Here is a 20,397-nt window from a genome sequence, read left to right as displayed (position 1 = left end):
AAAGCACTACATTTAGATGAAGAGAATATTCCACATTATATGCATTTTAAAACTGTGATTGTGACGGAAAAAAATCTCAATCTGCATTGGCCATTCAGTATTTTTTGTGCTTGTTGTACATTTGTTTAATGTTGTTTTCCGTTGCTTTCTCCATTGTCTGTATTTGTTCTTAAGTGTTATTATTTCACATGAGAGCTTGTTGCATGGCTCTGTTCTAACCAGAGCTCCTGAAATCCCTTATCTGAAGCCTCTCGGCTTCATCATTGGCTGTCGTTTGATCGTCTGGGTTGGCCTAGGTGATACCAAAGTATTTTCTGGCTCTGACGTTTCCTGGCTTCGTCTTGACACCACCTCCACAACATTTTGTCCTTTCTTCCTCTCCCTCAATTCTCCTGTCGTGTCTGCCTTTCCTTCAGAACCCGCTTTGTGATCTGTTTCTTGCATGTCTGAGTGTCTCTTAATTTTGTCCACTGCCTGTGATGTTCTTCATTCCCCCTTCTCTGCTACTGGATTGCAAACTTTGCACAGCTCTTTACCTCTTTAAATAGACATTCACTTGGGTTCAGTCCGTCTGGCTTCAGTCTACATTTTGAACAATGCTGATTTTTACATTTAAAGGGGCTTGAATCGGATGCCATAGGAAGTTTTTTAAATGTTTATGAACTCCAGATGTAAGCTTTTACTCCAATAAGCCAGTTTTGTTTTGGTTATTTTACTAGATACTACCATCATTTTATTGACCCACTGTTCTTGCAAGTATCGGTGAAAGGTATTTGATTACATTAAAGACAAATGCAATCAGCTCTTCATGTAGCACAACAGCCCTCATGCTTAGAACACAGGAAGTGCAGGACCCCTGAGACGCATGTCTTTTTGTTAATGTGTGCTTTAAACTCCATTTTTAAAGATTTAATGGATCTAACCCAGTCCCTGGGTCAGAGGTTCAAGATCATTTTTATTTTAACATTATTAAAAGCACACTCATGAATACTGTAGCTTGTATTTTTCTTGTAAACCAGAAGTTTCTTATATTTCCTATTTAAAATGTAAATGTAATCCAAATTATGGCTACAAAGTTTTTAGATTTTTATCACTTTAATGCATTTTTTGGCATCAAGTATTATTCTTGTAAAAACAGTTATATGGAGTAGGAAATGGATGGAAGAAGGGATGTTCCAATCAAGCAACTCGTTCAATTAATCTAATAAAAATAAACTTTATTTTATAAAGCACCTTTAAAGGACAGGATGACAACAACAATAAATAAGAAGATTACACAAGATAAAGCACAATTACAATATATAGAGGAGACCGTGGATGGTGGTACTAAGAAGAGCAGAGGGGTGAAGAATGGAACCAGTTAAGTAAAGGCTTTTCTGAAGAAGAGGGTTTTGAGTCTGGATTTGAAGGAGTTTAGAGAAGGTCTCTCTGATATCCTTGGGCAGAGAGTTCCAGAGTTTGGGGGCGTAACAGGAGAAGGCCCTGTCACCCATAGAATGTAGACGTGCTTGGGGGACAGTTAGGAGAGCAGAATTAGAAGAGCGAAGGTTGTGAGGTGGGGAGTAGGGCGATAATAGTTCAGACAGGTACTGAGGTGCCAAGCCATGCAGAGCCTCATAGGTGAGCATGAGGATTTTAAAGTCTACACGGAATTTGACCGGAAGCCAGTGCAAGGACTCCAGGATAGGAGTAATGTGAACACTTGCACTAGACCTGGTCAGGATTATGGCTGCTGAATTTTGGACATACTGCGGTTTGTTAAGAGTAGATTTAGATACCCCAGCGAGTAGAGCATTACAGTAGTCAATTCGAGAGAACACAAATGTGTTGATCAGCTTTTCAGCCACAGTTAGTGATAGCATAGGGCGTAGTCTAGCGATATTAATCAATTAAGTGATTAAGCTTGGCTGCAATGAGAGCCAGCAGGTGTGTTGCTCTTCAGGACTAGGACTGGGAATTATTGGATGAATGTACACCAGGCTGATCTTGCTGGATTAGATAGCGTGGCAAAAGAGTTCAGAAACAGAGGGTCACACATCAGGTGCTGCAGGGAACAAAAGAAAAGACTTGCCTGGTGTGGATGAGTTTTATTTTTGGGCCTGAGATTGTGGAGGATTTACAGTTAGAATGGTTTTTCAGTAGTGCTTTGTGAATGTCTGTTACTGTATCTGTACTGGGGTTTGTTTGTCTCAAACTCGGCAGTAGCTCGTAAGGTACCATCTAATTCTTGAACATGATCGTTACAATTACAGTGTTTTTCTGTTGCGGATTCACATGCATATATATGAACTTTTTGTAACCACACACCTTTTAAGACTAAGCTACAAGTTATGACAAGCAGAAAATGTCTTATAACTACCCTACATGAGCCAGCAAATTGCTTTCCTCTCTGCCTGCTGAAGAGAGTAGCTTTTCCAGTTTGTTGCCGGCACATTACAGCAACACGGTGTCTCTGAGAGCTGCCTCTGGGTGCAGAGCCACTTCAAAGGCAGGAGTGACAAGGGCTGGGCCTCCTTATCCAGAAGCCCAGGCTGGGGACGGTTGTCAGAGAGAGGGAGGGAAAGAGAGCGGGATCACGGGACGAGCAGCGGATCTTGATCCGTACTTCAGACACTTCCGCTGATAATCGCCTCCGGCCTGCCCCAGCAATAGCATAGCCACGCTTGGTGCTTCTAGGGTGGATCATCTCGTAGAGGTGTCGATTAACCGTAGCTTTCAAATGGCCTTCTAATTGGAGTCTGAGGAAGGGCATGCGCTACTTCCATATGGTGGCTCTTGTTCAAATGGAATTTAATGGAAAAAAATGATTTTTTGTTCAAAAGATTTAATGAAAAAATAAGTAATTTTGCGAAGTGAGAGAGTTCATTTACTCTGCTTATTTGCCTTAAGCTCAGCAGAATGGTGAATAAACATAAGAATACTGTGTAAAACTTCAAGCAGCCGGGCAGTTTGCCTAAAGTTGAAGTGGGACCTCCCTGAAATTTTGCATTTCATCCCTTTTCTCCAGATCTCTTATACCTGAGGGTAGTATTTATGCAATTTGACTAGTGTGTGGCCAACAAAACCGTCCAGATAGGACAGATGTCTTTTTCATCCGCCATTTCTTTTTTTGTCTTTGTTTAGATTAGAACATACCGTGACTTCTGGCCAGTAATTTGCCCTTAAGGTTACAATGTTTGGACTTTGTTTCACCAAGTCCATTGTCTTTTCCCCCCCTGTTTCCTGCCGAGCTTCATGTCTGTTCCCTGCTGCAGTGGCAAGTCCTGTTTTCGCCCACTGTAGTCCTGTTTCTGCAGGTCTCGCTAATCCGCAGCTAGCTGTGTGCTGCTTTCTTTCCCACGGTGCCACGGGGCGTTTGGCCGGCTTCTGAGCCTGACGGCGCCACCCTGAGAGGCAGGAGGGAAGGGCTGCAGTGCATCACTAGTGACAAGCATGTGTGATCTCTTCACACAGCACACAGCGCCAGGCCGCTCTCTGTCAAACGCAGGCGCTGGCGTTTAAGAGCTCTGCCTCACCCCCCCCCCCACAAACACTGAATGTTCTGTGTACAGTATACCTGTTTTACTCATCCTTTTGTGGGCAACATCAAAAACCAGTCATGCAGAAGTTGTTTAATTAGAATGCCTTTGTTCCAGCGAGAGTACAAGGAAAGTGACTCATTGTGGGAAAGCTGTGTTAGCGACTCGGGCGTTACTTTTAGGTTTTGGCACCGCTTCCAACTAGTATGTAGGCAAAATGTGAGGACTGCTGCTTTTGAAGCCCACAGAAAGGTGAGTGCCAATTAAGACGGGGCGATCAAATATTTTCATCTCGGGAATGGTTTGTGGTTTGGTGGTGTTCAGGAAGCTGAGTCACAGGAGAAGGATTCTGAAGACAATGGTCAGGTATTTGATGACTGGGAAGGAGCTCCCAGGGCTGATGAGAAGCAGATAATCAGCACAGCAGTGCAAACAGGTGATGATAAGTGAAGTGCAGCAGTCTAGGCTACCTCCTGTGTCCATTGTAATGCTGTGTGGACAAGCTTATCTGAAGAAGCTGCATCTCGGTGCTTTTTTTTCTTCTTCCTTTGTAAAAAAAAATTGATTTGAACAATAGTATTTCAAGAAAACTGGTAACTTTTCCATTTTATAGCAATCCGATCCTTTTCTTAGTTGACGATCTCCTGGCTGCACAAATCTAAGTGGAGAAAAGTTCTGTAGAGTTGTACAGGTTTTGAGTATTTCCTCTTAGTGCCAGCTCATGTGCAGATCCTGTGCTTTGCAAATCCTGAAGTGGCTTAAGCCATTATGCAAATGCATTCTTATCCTTTTGTGTATTAGTATCATTGCCTCTTCATGTACACATTTGATAAAAAACCATCTCATCTCAACTGCAGTTGTCGTCTCCCCTGATTTGAATGATCAGTACTGAATTTGTGTTAAGCTTTCTTAAAACCTTGATACTGCAGTTTGGAATTTAGCATTTAATTACAAGGCCCAGATGTGCTGTTATGAAATGAATGCAATTCTGAATATCTATTTAATTTGCTTACCTGATTGCTCTAAAGGCCTATGTGTGGAAAAGAAATGATATGGGGGTAAATCATTACCAGATACTGCTTGTACAATCACAGTGAGGGATTTATTGGAGCCTGTAGCTTGTTTATTGCCTTCTCATCCTGGGAGTTTCCCTAACATTTTCACTTTTCTGAAAATGCTTAGGGCTTGCTCCTTTCCCAAAGCCAAGCACACAATCCCTTCTTCCTTGTCCATCAGGAAGAGTTGTCTTTAGTGTTGTTGTATTGGCAATTAGGAGAGGTCCTGTTTCCTCAATTTATCAGTCTCACACATGCATCCGATGACATTCTTCAACACAGTTTTCATGCAGTTCTGCCTTGGTGATTTCTGAGCCCAACCTTTTTCCAACAGGTTTCTTTTTTAAGCAAGCAGGTGGTCTTGTCTCAGTTTAACTTATTGTAAGGTTTCTGTAGTAGTACACTTGCATGTTCAAAGGGTTCCTTAGAAAGGAATCTCAGAAAGGTTATTAAATCTCGGTAACAAAATAAATTTCTTGACAGTATAGAAACTTTTGACAAATACTGAATTAAGTACCAAATCACGAAATTTGTGAAAGTACTGTAGGTCACCATGTTATTGCAGACCCTTGGTCTCACCATAGGTGAGAGCAAGAGTTCCCACAAATTGTGATGTGTTGTGACCCTTCCAGCTCGCTAGTCGCTGTAATAACTGATGTAATGCGATGTCCGAATGAAGTACAGATTGTGCCTCAGAAATTTCACTAAAGAAAGTTTCCGATGTAATGCAGAGTTAACAAGTTCCATTTATTGGCAAAACCGTCTTGAAGTCGAGAGCAATATTTCTATGGGATTAAAAGAGATGTATTCACCAGCCTCACGTGAAGGGCTGCTTCACATCAGCAGATGTATTGTTACCTCATTCTGAATCGCAGAATTCAGTATGGCACTGCTCATTCCTGGAAATTGTGTCTATTCTGTGATGTAAATTGGAGGTTTTACAAGTTACTGTGTACATTTTACTTTTGTTGTGGTTGGAAGTGCACTCATCAATGCAGATTCTTTCTAACCCTGAAATATAAAAATAATGTTGCAGTCCCCCTGTAAGCTTTGCTTCCTTAAACAATGTGCTGGACTGTACTGTGATGGGAATAGTTGAGTGGGACCGTGCATTCGATGAGAATGAAGAGCTCTAGTGTGTGTTTACTGATGTCGATTATGTTGCTGCTGTGTATCTGTGAACACGTGGAATGTGTAACTCTTTGTTGAGCTATGTGCAGAAGAGAACATTCTGTAACTTCTGCAAACCTAAGAAATACCCTTGTTAATTTTTGTAGTTGTATTTGCAGAGACTTATAACAGTGCAGCTTACCAAGGACAGTTTCACATCACTTCAGCATTAAAGGTCCTTTGACCTATATTCAGGCACCCGTAGTGTTTTCACAGTTCAGTCAAGTTATAGTTCAGAGTCTTGGGTTCGTATGTTTCACTTTCACCAGACTTTAACAACTGCAAATGTGCATCAGTGAGGAAATGTGCAATGCTACTTTATCTGATGTACTTTTGTAAGGCTCGCTGAGTTGATCTTTAACCAATACAAATGCAGCTCTTAAAATGCAAGATGGAATGCTAAATCAAGGGTATTCCCTGCTGGGGCCCTAAATCAGTCTGCAAGTGTGCAGTGCGCACGTCACTTACTGCTGCTCTGGGATCTTGCCATCCCCCAGCTTGGCATCGATGCCTCTCTCTGGATTTATAGTGTTCAGCAGCGTCGGGCTCTGTGGAGGCTATATCTAACACGTATCCACAGGCTGGAGTGCCCAGTGCCACAGTGTGTGCTGCTGGTCTGCATGCAGCAAAGCAACTGGAGCAAATACCTGGAGGCCCTATGGGCTTCTGAATGAAGTGAGTAATGAGCAGCCGGCTGCTGGAATTGGTGCTCTAATTATTCAACGTACTGAGAAGCTAAAAAAAAAAGTCTTGGTCCAAGGTCAGCGTGTGTTCTGCATTAAAGAAACTCATCAGGAGAGCACGTTTGACAAGATTCCTGTTCAATTTAACAGTGCCACATTCATTAAGCAAAAGTTATTTTTTATTTATTCTGTGGAGTTAAGCAATATTTGTTACTGACGAAGGAATTGTGTATTACCCAAAGCACTTGTGATGTGTCAAGTCAAGACAAGTACAGCTGAGCTGACTAAAGATTTGTGTGCCGTGTGATAACTGCTTAGTAATGGCAGCCCATCTCAAAAATGTTTTGTCGAACAAAAAGCTCTTTTTTATTAGTCAGCCAGGTTCTTGGTTATACCTGGGCTGTTCGGTTTTTGGTGTTTTCATTGCTTAGGGTGTGTGAATGTGTCTGTCTGCTTACGGCCTTTTTTATAGGAGGAAAGAGATTGAATCACAGTGTGTTCTGGTGTGGAGGCAAGCTGGTACACAGAGCTGTTAGTGTGCTGTCTGCAGTCTTGTTTTCAGGCGTTTTGAGGCTAATGCAATTACTCCTAATGCAGGACTCCAGACAAAAAGGACAGATCTCCACTGAGGGCACTCTAGGTATGCTCTGTTTCAGGTTGATTCTGATCATATTTATTCTGGATGATATTTTCTTCCAGCTTTTCATGGTTGTATCAGTGTTTTTTCACAATCGTCTGCCCTGTGCCATGTTTCCCTGTGTTAGAATACCAAATTCAATTTTTTCACTTTCTTTTAACGCACTCCTTTTCTGTTAAGGAAGAAATATTTGTGTTGCCTGCAGAGCATTCCAAGTGCCCTGAGCACGGCCAGCTTTGTCTCAGTCTTTCCTTAATGCCCGCAATGTCTTCTCTGCTCACTTAAGGGTTGGCTTGACTAAAAGTCGTGGGTACAGTCAAAAGGATGAAGTTTGCAGTTATTCTCTTGCAGTTTCTGCACAGTTAGTGATCACTTGTTTAGAATTGCGTAATTATTAGTGCTGCCCAGATCCACAGTGATCCCGCTGATCCAGCTTTGCCTGGCAATTCCTTGTCCACTCTTGGAGCTGCAGGAATTCTGTACCTGTGCCTCCCAGTCAGGGGGGGCAATGGAATATTAGAGAGTAGGGCCTGGAAGCAGAGGAAGCGCTTATCCATAGGCTGAAGGCGGTTAGAGGATTGAGTTCTAGTTACACCAGGAATAGTTCCCACAGAGCAGCACTTTGGTCTTTGAAAGCTGGGAGTAAGACGTTCATCATAGTTAGATTGAATTACCAGTTTTGCGTTTAATTAAATGGTGTATTAAGACAGTACTATTTGCTTCATAGTTGGTTTTAGGAAAGCGCAGAAAAAGGTAAGGCCACCTACCTTCGTTTTGAGGATTTTTTAAGTCTGTGTTATACATTCTTCCTCAAGATTAGTGCTTTTCATCTTATCTGATCCCTGAGTACTTCATATAAGAGAGGGGACCCAGTTCACTGAATTCTACCATTTTGTAATGTAATTTGAATACAGTGACGGTATCCCCTTTCACCACACTACATCACTGGTTTCTGTAAATTCTGATCTGGAGACTGGTCCCCCAACACTATTTACAGCAGCAACCTTAGAGTGAGTATGAACACGTCCCAGCCTTCCTCAGCTTCTGAAATCTCACTGAAAATTGCTAACTCACCACTGCTATGTGTTCAAGATGGCATGGAGGGGTAGCAGTTAAAACTGTTGCCTCGGAAGTCTTGAGTCCTAGGTCTGGACCTGAATAGGAACATCGTCTGCATGGAATTTGCTTATTTGTTTTTTTTGGGGGGGTTCTTCAGTGTCTTTTCACCTTCAAAAGATGTGCCATCTAGGTGAATTTGTGTCTCTAAATTGCCCTTTTGTCCCACCATGTTCCAGACTCCTGGCTTAGCCTCTGGGACACCGTGACCCTTAACAGCAGTAAGAGGCTTTGCGGAGCTGGTTTGATATGACCTGTAGACCAGCCCACTTGTCTGGAACAAACTATTTTGGCCAGTTAAGTCATTTGATTTATTAAACACTTGAATAGGCGGTAATATAAATGGAAGATCCTGTAGTTGTGTGCAGTGTTGTTTATGATGTGCCTGCTCTCCTCTGTTCGGTCTGTTCTGCACAACAACAGTGCCCCTTTCCCTGGAAAAAATACTCATTTTGTTTATTAAAACCCTCAGTGTCGCCAGGCAACCTTAACACATGATAACAAGCTCCTATGACAGAGTGCCTCTTTTACAGACTCCTCGCAGGCTGTCTGCACTTCGGCTGGAACTCTTGCACCTTTCGATTTCTTTGGCCTCGGGTTGACCCGCTATGCCAGCAAAGCAGAAAAAGAACTGACAGAAATGGACCCGTTCCAGTTATGCCTACGATGTGATGGCAGATGAATTTGAAAGTTGCTGCCTGTGTCGGCGAATCCATTTGGTTTCTAATACTTTGGTGTCTCTTGACATTGCGTTAGGGGCTCCGCATGCTGTCTGTGAGAGCAGGGAGAGACCCTGAACTTGTCCGCAGTCGTGTAGAGCAAAAACAGCAGTAAGGCAAAGCGGACTCGTGCGAGTCCAGCATGATGCAGCCAGAGGCCGGTGCTTCTCCTCAATGTTTTCTACGAGAGCTCTCACCAGAGAAGGCTCCATAGCAAATATGAGCTTGCCTTAAAAGCCAAAGGGCTGAGTGTTTTTTATTTATTTTAGCAGTGTCTCACATCTCTGTCTAATCTGCTGTGCAGGAGAGGTGCTGCTGCACATGATCCAGCTGGAGGCTGCTCTTCTGTCTGGCTGGGCAGCAGGGAGCTTAATGGTGTAGCCTTGTGCCAAATCTCATTCAGTTACAGTCCTACTGATGGTTTCAATTATGAACCACATGGCCTCTGATCATTTTGATTAGGAGAGACATTGATCTTTTTGTAGATTTCCTATTACTTTTGAATAAAAGGGATGTTTGTATTTTCTGAAAGCATTTAATTTCAGCGAATCTCAATCCGTGACGGTGCTGCAGTTCGCTCTTCAACAGGTGTAAACAGATTTTTTTATCACTCACTGTGTGATAGATACCAAACACATTTTAACAGTCGCAATAATCACAGTTCAGAGTTCTAAAAGGCATGTTTTGTACACTCAGCGGTTAAAGGGCATCCTCATTTTTCAGGGAAGAAATGTGTAAGTGTGTTCCTAACCTGTGCCCTTTGACCTCTTCCAAAAAATTATTCCAAAGAAATAATATAAAATGTTCTGACTTTTCTGTTGATTATTGTTGTTTATTAATACTATTACTAGTGCAGGACAGCTGACAATCTATGAATGTACCATAACGATGATTTCTTTAATGAAAGACGCGTTACAAGTCTGTATTTAAACAGCTCTAGGAATGTATGATGATGCTGTTATCAAGATCTCTGTCCCTTTTCATGAAGTGTTATGCTGAGAAAGATCAATGTAGAGTTCATTCTGCTGGCATCCTGTTATAACGGCTAGATTTTAGTCTTGGTGAAGAGCCAACTTAGTGATCTTGTGCAGATCTTGTACTTAAGCGATCGTGCTGCCTAAGTCTGTCACTAGGAGAACAGAATTACTAGGGAATTTCGTCAGTTACTGCGCTTCTTACCTTAGTCAGGGATATTCCGGCTTATCACTGCTCCAGATCTGACCCTGCAAATGCATATGGCCAAATGCCGCTTCTAATCCTGTAGGGCTGTTTATTTATCCTATCTGCAGCACCTTAGCCCCTGTTGTGATTAAATACATATTTCAAGGCCTTACAGTTGAAGACTTCATTCCCATTTGCTAGTTTTCAGCTTTGTATTTCCTCTCACCCAAAATTCTTCTCACCGAACACATAGTATTTTACCAGATGATACATGATATTCATACATTTTAATATTTTAACTTTATACCTGTTGTTGCAAATTCACTCAGAGGTAACAGTCTTGAAATTTAAAATGCCTTAGCCGGCTTTGGCAAGACCCATGCTGCACATAAAACCTGAAATGGATCAGATTGTCCATTTAGGAGTCCATTCCCTTTGTGCTGGGCCTCTCTGGCCCCCTTCAGCTGCCTCTTAAACCTGTGTATTTCATTGAGGGCCTCTGCAACCCACCTATTCATCCTTCTTCATAGGCTTTGTACACAGGGTGCCTGGAAGCACCGTTCGAGCAGGCTTAGTAGATCAGAGCTGCTCTGGAAATGTTCCTGCACTTCCTCGCTGGGCACAGAGTGTCCAGAGTGTCCAGAGTGTCCAGAGTGTCCAGAGTGTCCAGAGTGTCCAGAGTGTCCAGAGTGTCCAGAGTGTGGGCACAGGGTATGGGCAGATAAAGTGCCGTGAATAGCAGCCGCCGTCAGGCAAGACCGACGGAGGTATGCGAGGGTCTGATTGGGTGTCCAGCACACTTGCAGGGCCGTGCGAACAGGACTGTCATCACATTCTCCGGTTCTTGTTCTCTGATAAAGGTCTCATTAAAGCTGAGGAGACTGCATGTGTAGGACACACATACCAAGAACCACTCGTGCCCACGCACACACCTGCAGCAAATCCCTAGTTCACAGGAAAGGAAAAAAGACCTATTTCTTCCGCCTCCTGCTGTGGCTTCTTGACTTTTCCGGGGGTCTCGTAGCAGATTGTACTGATGAAGCATAAAATCTCCGGCTCTCGGGAGGCTGGTGAGTGACGTGGGCGTCGCAGCTGCCTGAATGTTGCCTCAGACCCTACTGGAAGGCAGAGGAGAGGTGAGGGTGGAATATTAATGATATAAAAACTCTGTTTACATCCTGATTTGAAATGTTGGGTGGCTAGGCCTGCTGTTCCTGGAAACCAGAGCACACCGAGGGCTGGTACTGCTATCTGCAAGGTCTTGGGTAGTTTATCCATAATTTCATTTATGAAAAACAGGTTGTGTAAAGGGTGATAAAGATTTCCTGTCCATTCAATGTAACAGTATTGTTTAAGAGTCAGGAAACGCAGAGCAGTCTGGTCTGAGGGCAGAGCGCCCCACACAGACAGGGCATGTTACCACAGCTCTGCCCCGGGTTCAGAGCAGTCTGGTCTGAGGGCAGAGCACCCGACACAGACAGGGCATGTTACCACAGCTCTGCCCCGGGTTCAGAGCAGTCTGGTCTGAGGGCAGAGCGCCAAGACCAGTGATCTCATGGGAGAGGCTGGAGTGAAATTCACAGGCACATGGCTCTTGGAATTTGTCAGTGACCTGGGGGTGTTGGAGAGCAAGGAGTGCCAGAGCTGATTATAGCAGCTAATTGTGATGTTTTTTCTCACCTGGTTCATAGTTTCATCGTCTTTCTCAGTAAGTGTAGTGATTTGTGCTGGGTTTTTCATTTGTGTCCTGTTCCTGCTCCAAATATAAGCTGCGGCTGCTTGGGTTTTTGTCAGTTGTTGTCATTTGCATACGTTAAGTTTTGATATATTGATGTTTGTCTAAATGCATATATTCTAGGTACTCCTTGTAACCCTGGCACCAGCTTTGTTTCGCTCTTCAAACTTAGTTGTTTTCTGCACATGCTATCTTAAACTGTGATTGAAACAGAGTTTGATTCTCTTCATTGATATAAATATTTGTGGACCCCTTCCATATAAACTTACACTCTTCCTTTCTGGATAGGATTCAGATTCTCAGTTACTTTGGTCTGTTTCTGTACTGTATACTCTGAAATATGACTTATTTCTGCTGCAGCATATCCTCGCTCAGTGAGGCACACATTTCAGGGCTCTTTCAAATATGTTTCTCTGCCACTTTTATCAAATGCAGTATTTCTGAAGAATACAGCAGCAGTAGTTAAGGACTTTGATTCTTATTTTGTTTACTGCGTTTGCTTATGTGTTATACAAGAAGCTGTCCCCAACCAGAAGTACAGAAGCTGCCTGTCATCTGGTAGAATTGGTAGGGCCATGTGAATGAGATCTCATTCCCAGAAGAAAGTTGCTGTGAGGAAGGAGCCAGCTTTCCTGTGCCAGACCACCACAGAGTGGGTGTGTGAGCAGGCTAGCAGATCGCCAGCCCTCTCATTGTCCGAGCCAGTGCTGCTGTGACTGCACGTGCCCTGGCCGCCTGTCAGCACTGTGCACTTGCCTGGGATACTGGCACCATCTAAGCCCGGCAGTCAGCAGCACAGGACAGCTGCTACCTTTCTTCCCTTGTCCTGCACTTACAAGATTTCCCTCGGTTCCACCTTAGCTGAGGCAAGAGGCCCCACCTTGTGACGACTCAGAGTACTGCAGACTTGTGGGAGAGACGGATCAAACTGCGGTCTGTTCTACAAGTGGTGAAAGGGAGTCATTAAACTATTTCTCTAATATACTGATTCAGGGAGTTGCATCTGTGTAGGAGAGCCATAATAAACTATTGACGTTGTATTCACACTTTCACATTTTTAATGATAACTGTCTTTATGTGTCATTTTCCCAATTGCTTCACCAGTTGGGTTTAGGCAGAATTTTAGGGAGACCAGATTGTTCAAGCTCAGAGTCTCTTTTAGCCTTGACACTGGGATTCATATCCCTTACGAGCAGTGCCGTGGGGTCTTTAATGACCAAGTAGTCAGAACTTCAGCATGGAAGTCTCATCCATGGAAAGGCTCCTCCTTCAGCAGTGTCCCATAATGAGAGTGATGGGTTTGGTCAGTTTTGGAGAGCGCCACCTGCTAATCCACCATCCCTTACAGCCGCAAGCTGGCTCTCCCTACAGGTCTCCCATTCCTGGACTGACCAGGCTCAGCTTTGCTTACCTTCTGACATCTGATGAGATCCGGCTACAGGCTGCTGTCAAATCCTTTTAAATAGAAGTATTAAGATGTACAAGAACACCCCTTTCTACTGTGGGACGGTGCAGCCTGTAGGACTGACCGTTTCCTTTCATAGCTGTCGCTGTGAAACCCAGGCCTGTGCCTATGTTGTGTTCTTCACTTGTCCATCCAGTCAGTAAAAGAGAACCCCCAGCCATGTCTTCTCTTAACTTCTTACTTGTTTTCATGATATCCTGGCTGTCTGCCTTAGTTGTGCAATGTTTCTTTGTGGTTTAAGGGCACGGTTGCTGTGTCACTCTGTTGCTTTTTGTAGTCAGGCCACTCAAGTATCACGAGTGCTGCAAGCAGGTTACTTTTTATAAATCGTGTATCCAATGTTCTGCGTTAACATTCTTATTTGATTAATTGAGTTGGTGGGGTTTCTGCACTGCGTGACTTTAGGATGCCCTAAGCAATATAATTTCTGAGCACTGTGTGAGCCTCTGTCCTGTCCACAGCAGTATCAGGAGTTTGTTCCTGAAATGCTCATGTGTTTTCTGTCCTTCCTGTTCTGATCACAGCCTTCTGATTGGAGACAGACGGCCAGGCAGGGGGAGCGGGCAGAGCTTTGCAGCTGACATGCTGATCTGACAGGCGGCTGGTAAGTGACCTTCTGGGAATGAGGTTTGTATTGAATGCTCTGTCATTACTGTAACAGCTCGAATTAATGGCCATTCCTTAGGGATGACTCACCACAACCAGGATTACAGCTGTATTGCCAGGTTTAAAATAAATTAGAACTGTTTAGCACTTCTTTGTTACCTACTCTGACAAAAGCTGCAGAACTAATAAAACCTTTGACCCCTACTTATATTGGTGTGCGATTACGGACAGGAGGAGAGGGCTGTGAATGTTTCTAGACTCCCCCAAAAGGGTAGAACAAGGTCTTTTTTGGCAGCTAAACAAGGATACTTCTATAAGACCATCAACTTTTTTTGTTTTGTTTTCTGAGTAAAGGCAGGGCTTCCTTCACTTTTCTAATGGTGCTTTGCGGCTCCAGGTCAAAGGCTCACACAGCCAGACCACTCACTACTTTTTAACAGAGCTGACTGATCTTTAAGGGCTGTGAGGGATACCAGCTCTGTTTCTCTTCAGGAGGAGGGTGCAAGGCAGCATAGGTCAACTGTGTGCTCAGTGTGCACCATGTACAGTTAAATCCCAAGATCATGTTAACTTTTCAGAGTGCTTTTTGCACTTTTTGCATTTTGAAAGTAAAAGTTCTGCCAAGAGTAGGCAGTTTTTCTGACATTTTAAGTTAAGTTCTAACATTTTACTTCATTTCCCTTATGGTAATCCTAGGAATTCAAGATTTAGCTTTTTACCTTTTAGAATAGCGAAATATTTGTTCTATTCTTATATCCTATTCACAATTGTTGATCAGCTTGGCTTACAGCTGCACAGGAGAATGAGGACTTGCGCTTACATGTCTCTGCCATGCCCACCTGTTAGAGCCATTTGTCACTCTGTGAGCTGCAGTGGCTTATGGGAAAGTTAGCACCAGCTGGTGCAGGGCTGCAAGCTCGAAGGCATCCAGCATGATCCAGACATTGTTCTTAATTAACCGGGATACACTTGCAAGATCCAGCCCCAAGGAAATGGAGGCATTCAACCAACAGAGTTTGCTTGCTTTTATACTTGTCTAGCAATCTTACCGTATGCTCACTGTGTAAAATGCATGCACACCTTCAACACCAACACGGACGTATGTTGGTGATGATTCACCATCATTAGTACTTCTATGTTTTTCCCTCAACTATACACCTCCCTTGAAAATTCATTTTTACCCAGGTTGTTTCGATGAAGACATTTCGCACACATAGTACATGTAACGTGTTTAATTTTCTCCAGCATCTCACTGCTCACCCTTTTTTTTGTGGCAACATGTTTGTTACTCAACAACATGCAACAAGACAGTATGTGAATCATTGAGGGGAAAAAAAAACAGTGGTGCAACACTCACAGGAAAACCCTTTATTTCAGTAGCCTGTGAGTAAACTTGTGAATGTAATGGGCTTTTCTCCAAGTGAGAGTCTTGTGCTTTCGTTGTGGTGTTCTAAAACGATTTGTGTTCCAATGATGATAACACCCCACGCTTCAGACATTCGGATGTTCTTACTCTATCCCTCCCCTGGTTATTGAAGTTGTCCCATCAGCTTTCTTGACAGTGCCTGCCTGTATATGACCAACATTAAAGGCCGCAGTCGCACAAAAACAGGGTGGAGTCTCTTTTGCTAATAGAAGACAAGAGCCGTACGTTCAACGTGTCAGGAGAAGAGGCCCCTTTGGTCCATGTGGAAACCATTTCAAACTGTTGGACGATGCCGTGAGCTCTCTTATCACTTTAATTGGCCATTGCGTCTGCTTCAGTTATGAAAGCCGTGTACTGTATGTGGAGTCTCGTGAACAGATCAGTCAGTGACGGTGCTTGCCTGAGCACACGTTGAGCTCTGTGATTGCAGGTTGGAGCCTGCATCAGGTCACTAGCCCACTGCGACTGGGATTCCTCGGGGGTGGTAGGTGGCCAAGGTCTGCTGACAGTAGGCTGTCCCCTGGTCACCTGCAGGCTTATGTGGGGGGAGCTTCTCTCCAGTATGAGGAGGTGCTGTCTGTGATGTTGTGTTGCCATGCTGCTTGCATGTTAACAGACAAGGTGTTTCCTGGTTGTGGCATGTTCCTGACCTGCATGTTGCCCTGTGTCTTTGCTCAGTGGGACGGATGGCTGTGCTGCCCCGACCATGAGGTAACTGCTGCCCTTCTTGTGCCACGAGGAGACAGATGGTATGGGAATGATGGACCTCCCCAATGGGCAGTCACATGTCGCCAGCTTCACTGCTACTGCATCAGAGGTGAGTGACAGCGCAGGGCAGCAGGGCTGGGGAGGGGTGCATTGGAAGACAACTTCTCGCAAGTAAAACAGGATAAAAGACTTCAAATCCTGATGAAGGACAGGAGCATTCACAATACAGCCTCTCCAGTCAAGTCTGGCCTAGTGTCAACTCCTTTATTATTTAATTGAGCTCCCATATCCCGAGTTAGGCAATTAATGCACCGACAGTGAAAGATTAGTGCAGGCGATTGTTTGCAAGATCTGCCTCTTGAGCAGTTCTGCTGTAGAGCTTCATCGATGTTTGTTTGTGTGTGTTGCCCACTGTTCAATGCCGGCGTTTCTAAGCAGTGTCTTTCAAGAGAATGTTCTAATCGCTCTGCAGGGTGAGATTTTTTGCATTAATTTGTCTAGATGTTTTCTCACAGAACTTAATTTGTTTTTTTGCATGTTACTGTTTGTATCATTATACCATTCTAAAATTCAAATTATTTCACGTTGGACATGCAGTAGAAAAAGCAGCTTGTTGATGTCAGTTTTATTTTTGCGCCATTTATCCTATACCCCTTTCCGATTTCGAGCTCAAGTCTTGTCACAGTTCTCTGTAAGCCTTGGGCCAACATGGCATAGACAAGAACTGTACACTGTCCTGTAAACCGTGAGCTTTTCAACCTTTCCTCATTTTCCACACTATGGCATACAGTACAGGAGAGTGACAGCTCTAACAGCACGGCGAGCTTGCGTGAGACAGTAGTGGACTGTGCTGTCAGCTGGCCCAGTGTGTAGCAGTGCTCTGTGGGGTTACAGTGTGTGTGACGGTAGGGGACTGTGCTGTCAGCTGGCCCAGTGTGTGGCAGTGCTGTGTGGGGTTACAGTGTGTGTGAGACAGTAGTGGACTGTGCTGTCAGCTGGCCCAGTGTGTGGCAGTGCTGTGTGGGGTTACAGTGTGTGACAGTAGGGGACTGTGCTGTCAGCTGGCCCAGTGTGTGGCAGTGCTGTGTGGGGTTACAGTGTGTGACAGTAGGGGACTGTGCTGTCAGCTGGCCCAGTGTGTGGCAGTGCTGTGTGGGTTTACAGTGTGTGTGACGGTAGGGGACTGTGCTGTCAGCTGGCCCAGTGTGTGGCAGTGCTGTGTGGGGTTACAGTGTGTGTGACGGTAGGGGACTGTGCTGTCAGCTGGCCCAGTGTGTGGCAGTGCTGTGTGGGGTTACAGTGTGTGTGACAGTAGGGGACTGTGCTGTCAGCTGGCCCAGTGTGTAGCAGTGCTGTGTGGGGTTACAGTGTGTGTGACAGTAGGGGTCTGTGCTGTCAGCTGGCCCAGTGTGTGGCAGTGCTCTGTGGGGTTACAGTGTGTGTGACAGTAGGGGACTGTGCTGTCAGCTGGCCCAGTGTGTAGCAGTGCTCTGTGGGGTTACAGTGTGTGTGACAGTAGGGGTCTGTGCTGTCAGCTGGCCCAGTGTGTAGCAGTGCTCTGTGGGGTTACAGTGTGTGTGACAGTAGGGGACTGTGCTGTCAGCTGGCCCAGTGTGTAGCAGTGCTCTGTGGGGTTACAGTGTGTGTGACGGTAGGGGACTGTGCTGTCAGCTGGCCCAGTGTGTGGCAGTGCTGTGTGGGGTTACAGTGTGTGACAGTAGGGGACTGTGTTGTCAGCTGGCCCAGTGTGTGGCAGTGCTGTGTGGGGTTACAGTGTGTGTGAGACAGTAGGGGACTGTGCTGTCAGCTGGCCCAGTGTGTGGCAGTGCTGTGTGGGGTTACAGTGTGTGTGAGACAGTAGGGGACTGTGCTGTCAGCTGGCCCAGTGTGTGGCAGTGCTGTGTGGGGTTACAGTGTGTGTGAGACAGTAGGGGACTGTGCTGTCAGCTGGCCCAGTGTGTGGCAGTGCTGTGTGGGGTTACAGTGTGTGACAGTAGGGGACTGTGCTGTCAGCTGGCCCAGTGTGTGGCAGTGCTGTGTGGGGTTACAGTGTGTGTGACGGTAGGGGACTGTGCTGTCAGCTGGCCCAGTGTGTGGCAGTGCTGTGTGGGGTTACAGTGTGTGTGACGGTAGGGGACTGTGCTGTCAGCTGGCCCAGTGTGTGGCAGTGCTGTGTGGGGTTACAGTGTGTGACAGTAGGGGACTGTGCTGTCAGCTGGCCCAGTGTGTAGCAGTGCTCTGTGGGGGTTACAGTGCTGAGAGATGGGTGAATGTGTGCCGGTACCTCGACTCGGATGGTTTTAATGGGTATGAATGTTTTTTTCCCCAGAAGAGCAGCAGCTCCGAGTCTCTCAGTGACAAAGGCTCCTCTGAACTGAAGAAGAGCTTTGATGCCGTGGTGTTTGACGTCCTGAAGGTCACCCCTGAGGAGTATGCCGTAAGACATCCGATTACATGTTTCAGTTGTAGCCCTGTAGCTGAGGGCACTGTGACTAATGTCAGTGCCTCCTGCCGGGAAATGTTTTACTGAGAGTCTCCAATTAGACTAAAACCAGAGTGAGCACAGCATAAGGAACAATACTAGACTCTTGGATGTGAATGTCTGTAATGATTATTCACCCGTTCAGCTGACTTGATCCATGAATTCGAAAGCCTGTCATTATTGCTGGCACGCTCTTCTCACTGACAACAGACTGGCCATTCTTCCCGTCTGGCACGGAAAAGGGGCTTTTTTTTTTTAAACACAGCTTGTATATCCTGTTTTTCCCCACCGGCGCTTGGATATCGTTCTTGCGATTACGGATGCAGGCCTGCTCTGGCTGTGCCGTGTCCTCTCCCCCAGTGAGCGGGGCGCTCTGTCTCCTGGTGGCACGCGGGAGAGGGCAGCGGATGTGAGAGCGATCTCCCCACCTCCCCCTGCCACTGCAGCTGCATGCGTGTCCTGCTCTCAGCTCAGCCGCCAGAGCCAGAGAGCACAGAAAGCTTCTGCTCTGTCTTCCACATTCTGTGGTCACCCAGTAACCCAGCAGGCTCCATTTAATCACATTTTTTCTGCAACTTTTGCGCTGGTTATGGAAACAGGGAGAAATGTGTTCATCATGGGTATTTTTTTTTTCCCATCCAGCCTTTCATTTTTAGTAAGTGGCTTTTAGGGTCATGGTGATCTGGAGCCTAGCCTGGGTAGCACAGGGTTCGAACCAGGACCATACCCTGGGATGAACACTTGCCCATTCAGGACATGCATATTCAATCACACATACTGAGAGACACCTGTCACAATTGAAGGAAATTGGAACACGCACAGAAAACCATTGTGATTTTGGGCAGAACGTGCAAACTCCACATAGAAGACTGTCCCAATATTTAACCCTAGAGAGTGGGAATCAACTGCTTGCATCCATATCTGTGACTGTTTACGACGACAGTAATCAGTGGTTATAACTTAAGTCGGTTATCCCTGAGGCCTTCAGAGATCAAAGTGCTGTGATTCATATTCATATTGCAGCTTCTCTGATGGAGGAAAGAATGAAAAACACTATAGCTGACATAAAAAACCCCATAGTTGTAACTCGACCACAGTTTCACATGGTTTATCGTAAACTACATTAATCACCGAGTTGTTCCAGCTGTGATGTCATTTTTTTCAATGAAAGAATTAAAATATCAAAGCTTTTTTTGTTTTGTCCAATAGGGTCAGATAACACTGATGGATGCTCCTGTGTTTAAGGCCATTCAGCCTGAGGTGAGTAATAACTAAGAATTCCTTGAATTTATATAGTGCTTTCTTTTCAAAGGACCCAAAGTGCTTTACACATCGAACAGAACCCTTCTCACCCAATCCTGAAGTACATAGTGACATGTGGCTGCAGTCAGGCACCATCAACCCCTTTATTCAGCAGATCAGGTAGAAGATTGAGATACCAATATACTTGGGGAGCCCACATTGTATATGCCCAGGACAATTGCGTTTACACCTCTGTTCCATGACCTTTCGTGATCAAGTAGTCAGGCCCTGCACGTCCTAGAGCAGTCACCATACTGCTTTTGGTTTTTGGTTTGGTTTTGTATTTGGTTTGGAAATTCGTGTGCCACTTATACCTGCCACTTTGTTTTCCTGAGAGGTCTCCCATCTCAGTTCTTATCTTTGGTGTGATACGAAAGGAATTTGTGGAACAGCCAGGCCTAAAAAAGAGATCAGATGGTGTGATTAAGCTTTTCTACCACACAGTGGTGCAGGAGACATCAAATGTTTCCATTCATAGTGCTCTTAGACATATCCCTTCGGGTGCTACAGAGCCCTTAATGAACTGGAAATCTGATACAGATTTCTTCACTATCATATTCCTCAAAAATAAGCCAATTTGTGATCATTTCTTTACGAGATCTTTCGACTCCTTT

At 44.9% G+C, this 20,397-nt stretch overlaps 1 protein-coding gene across 8 annotated transcripts in view; it reads left to right on the top strand.

Annotated features, from left to right (window-relative positions):
* Positions 1-20,397, top strand: part of ralgps2 (Ral GEF with PH domain and SH3 binding motif 2) — a 110,552-nt gene that overhangs the window by 12,606 nt on the left and 77,549 nt on the right. For 6 of the 8 annotated variants that reach the window (XM_006635074.3, XM_006635075.3, XM_069194414.1 and 3 more), the window contains exons 2-5: positions 13,784-13,863; positions 15,970-16,108; positions 18,329-18,436; positions 19,691-19,741. In XM_006635074.3, the coding sequence (XP_006635137.2) occupies positions 16,043-16,108; positions 18,329-18,436; positions 19,691-19,741 (225 nt within the window). In that variant the 5' untranslated portion in view covers positions 13,784-13,863; positions 15,970-16,042. Of the gene's footprint in view, positions 1-11,174; positions 11,196-13,783; positions 13,864-15,969; positions 16,109-18,328; positions 18,437-19,690; positions 19,742-20,397 lie in introns of those variants that run through there. The other 2 variants (XM_069194415.1, XM_015356297.2) reach the window with 2 other exon arrangements.

This window comes from Lepisosteus oculatus, chromosome 9 (assembly GCF_040954835.1).
Source record: "Lepisosteus oculatus isolate fLepOcu1 chromosome 9, fLepOcu1.hap2, whole genome shotgun sequence".
NCBI classification, from domain to species: domain Eukaryota; kingdom Metazoa; phylum Chordata; class Actinopteri; order Semionotiformes; family Lepisosteidae; genus Lepisosteus; species Lepisosteus oculatus.
The sequence above is the reverse complement of the archived record's forward strand: the minus strand, read 5'-3'. Positions and strand labels throughout refer to the sequence as shown.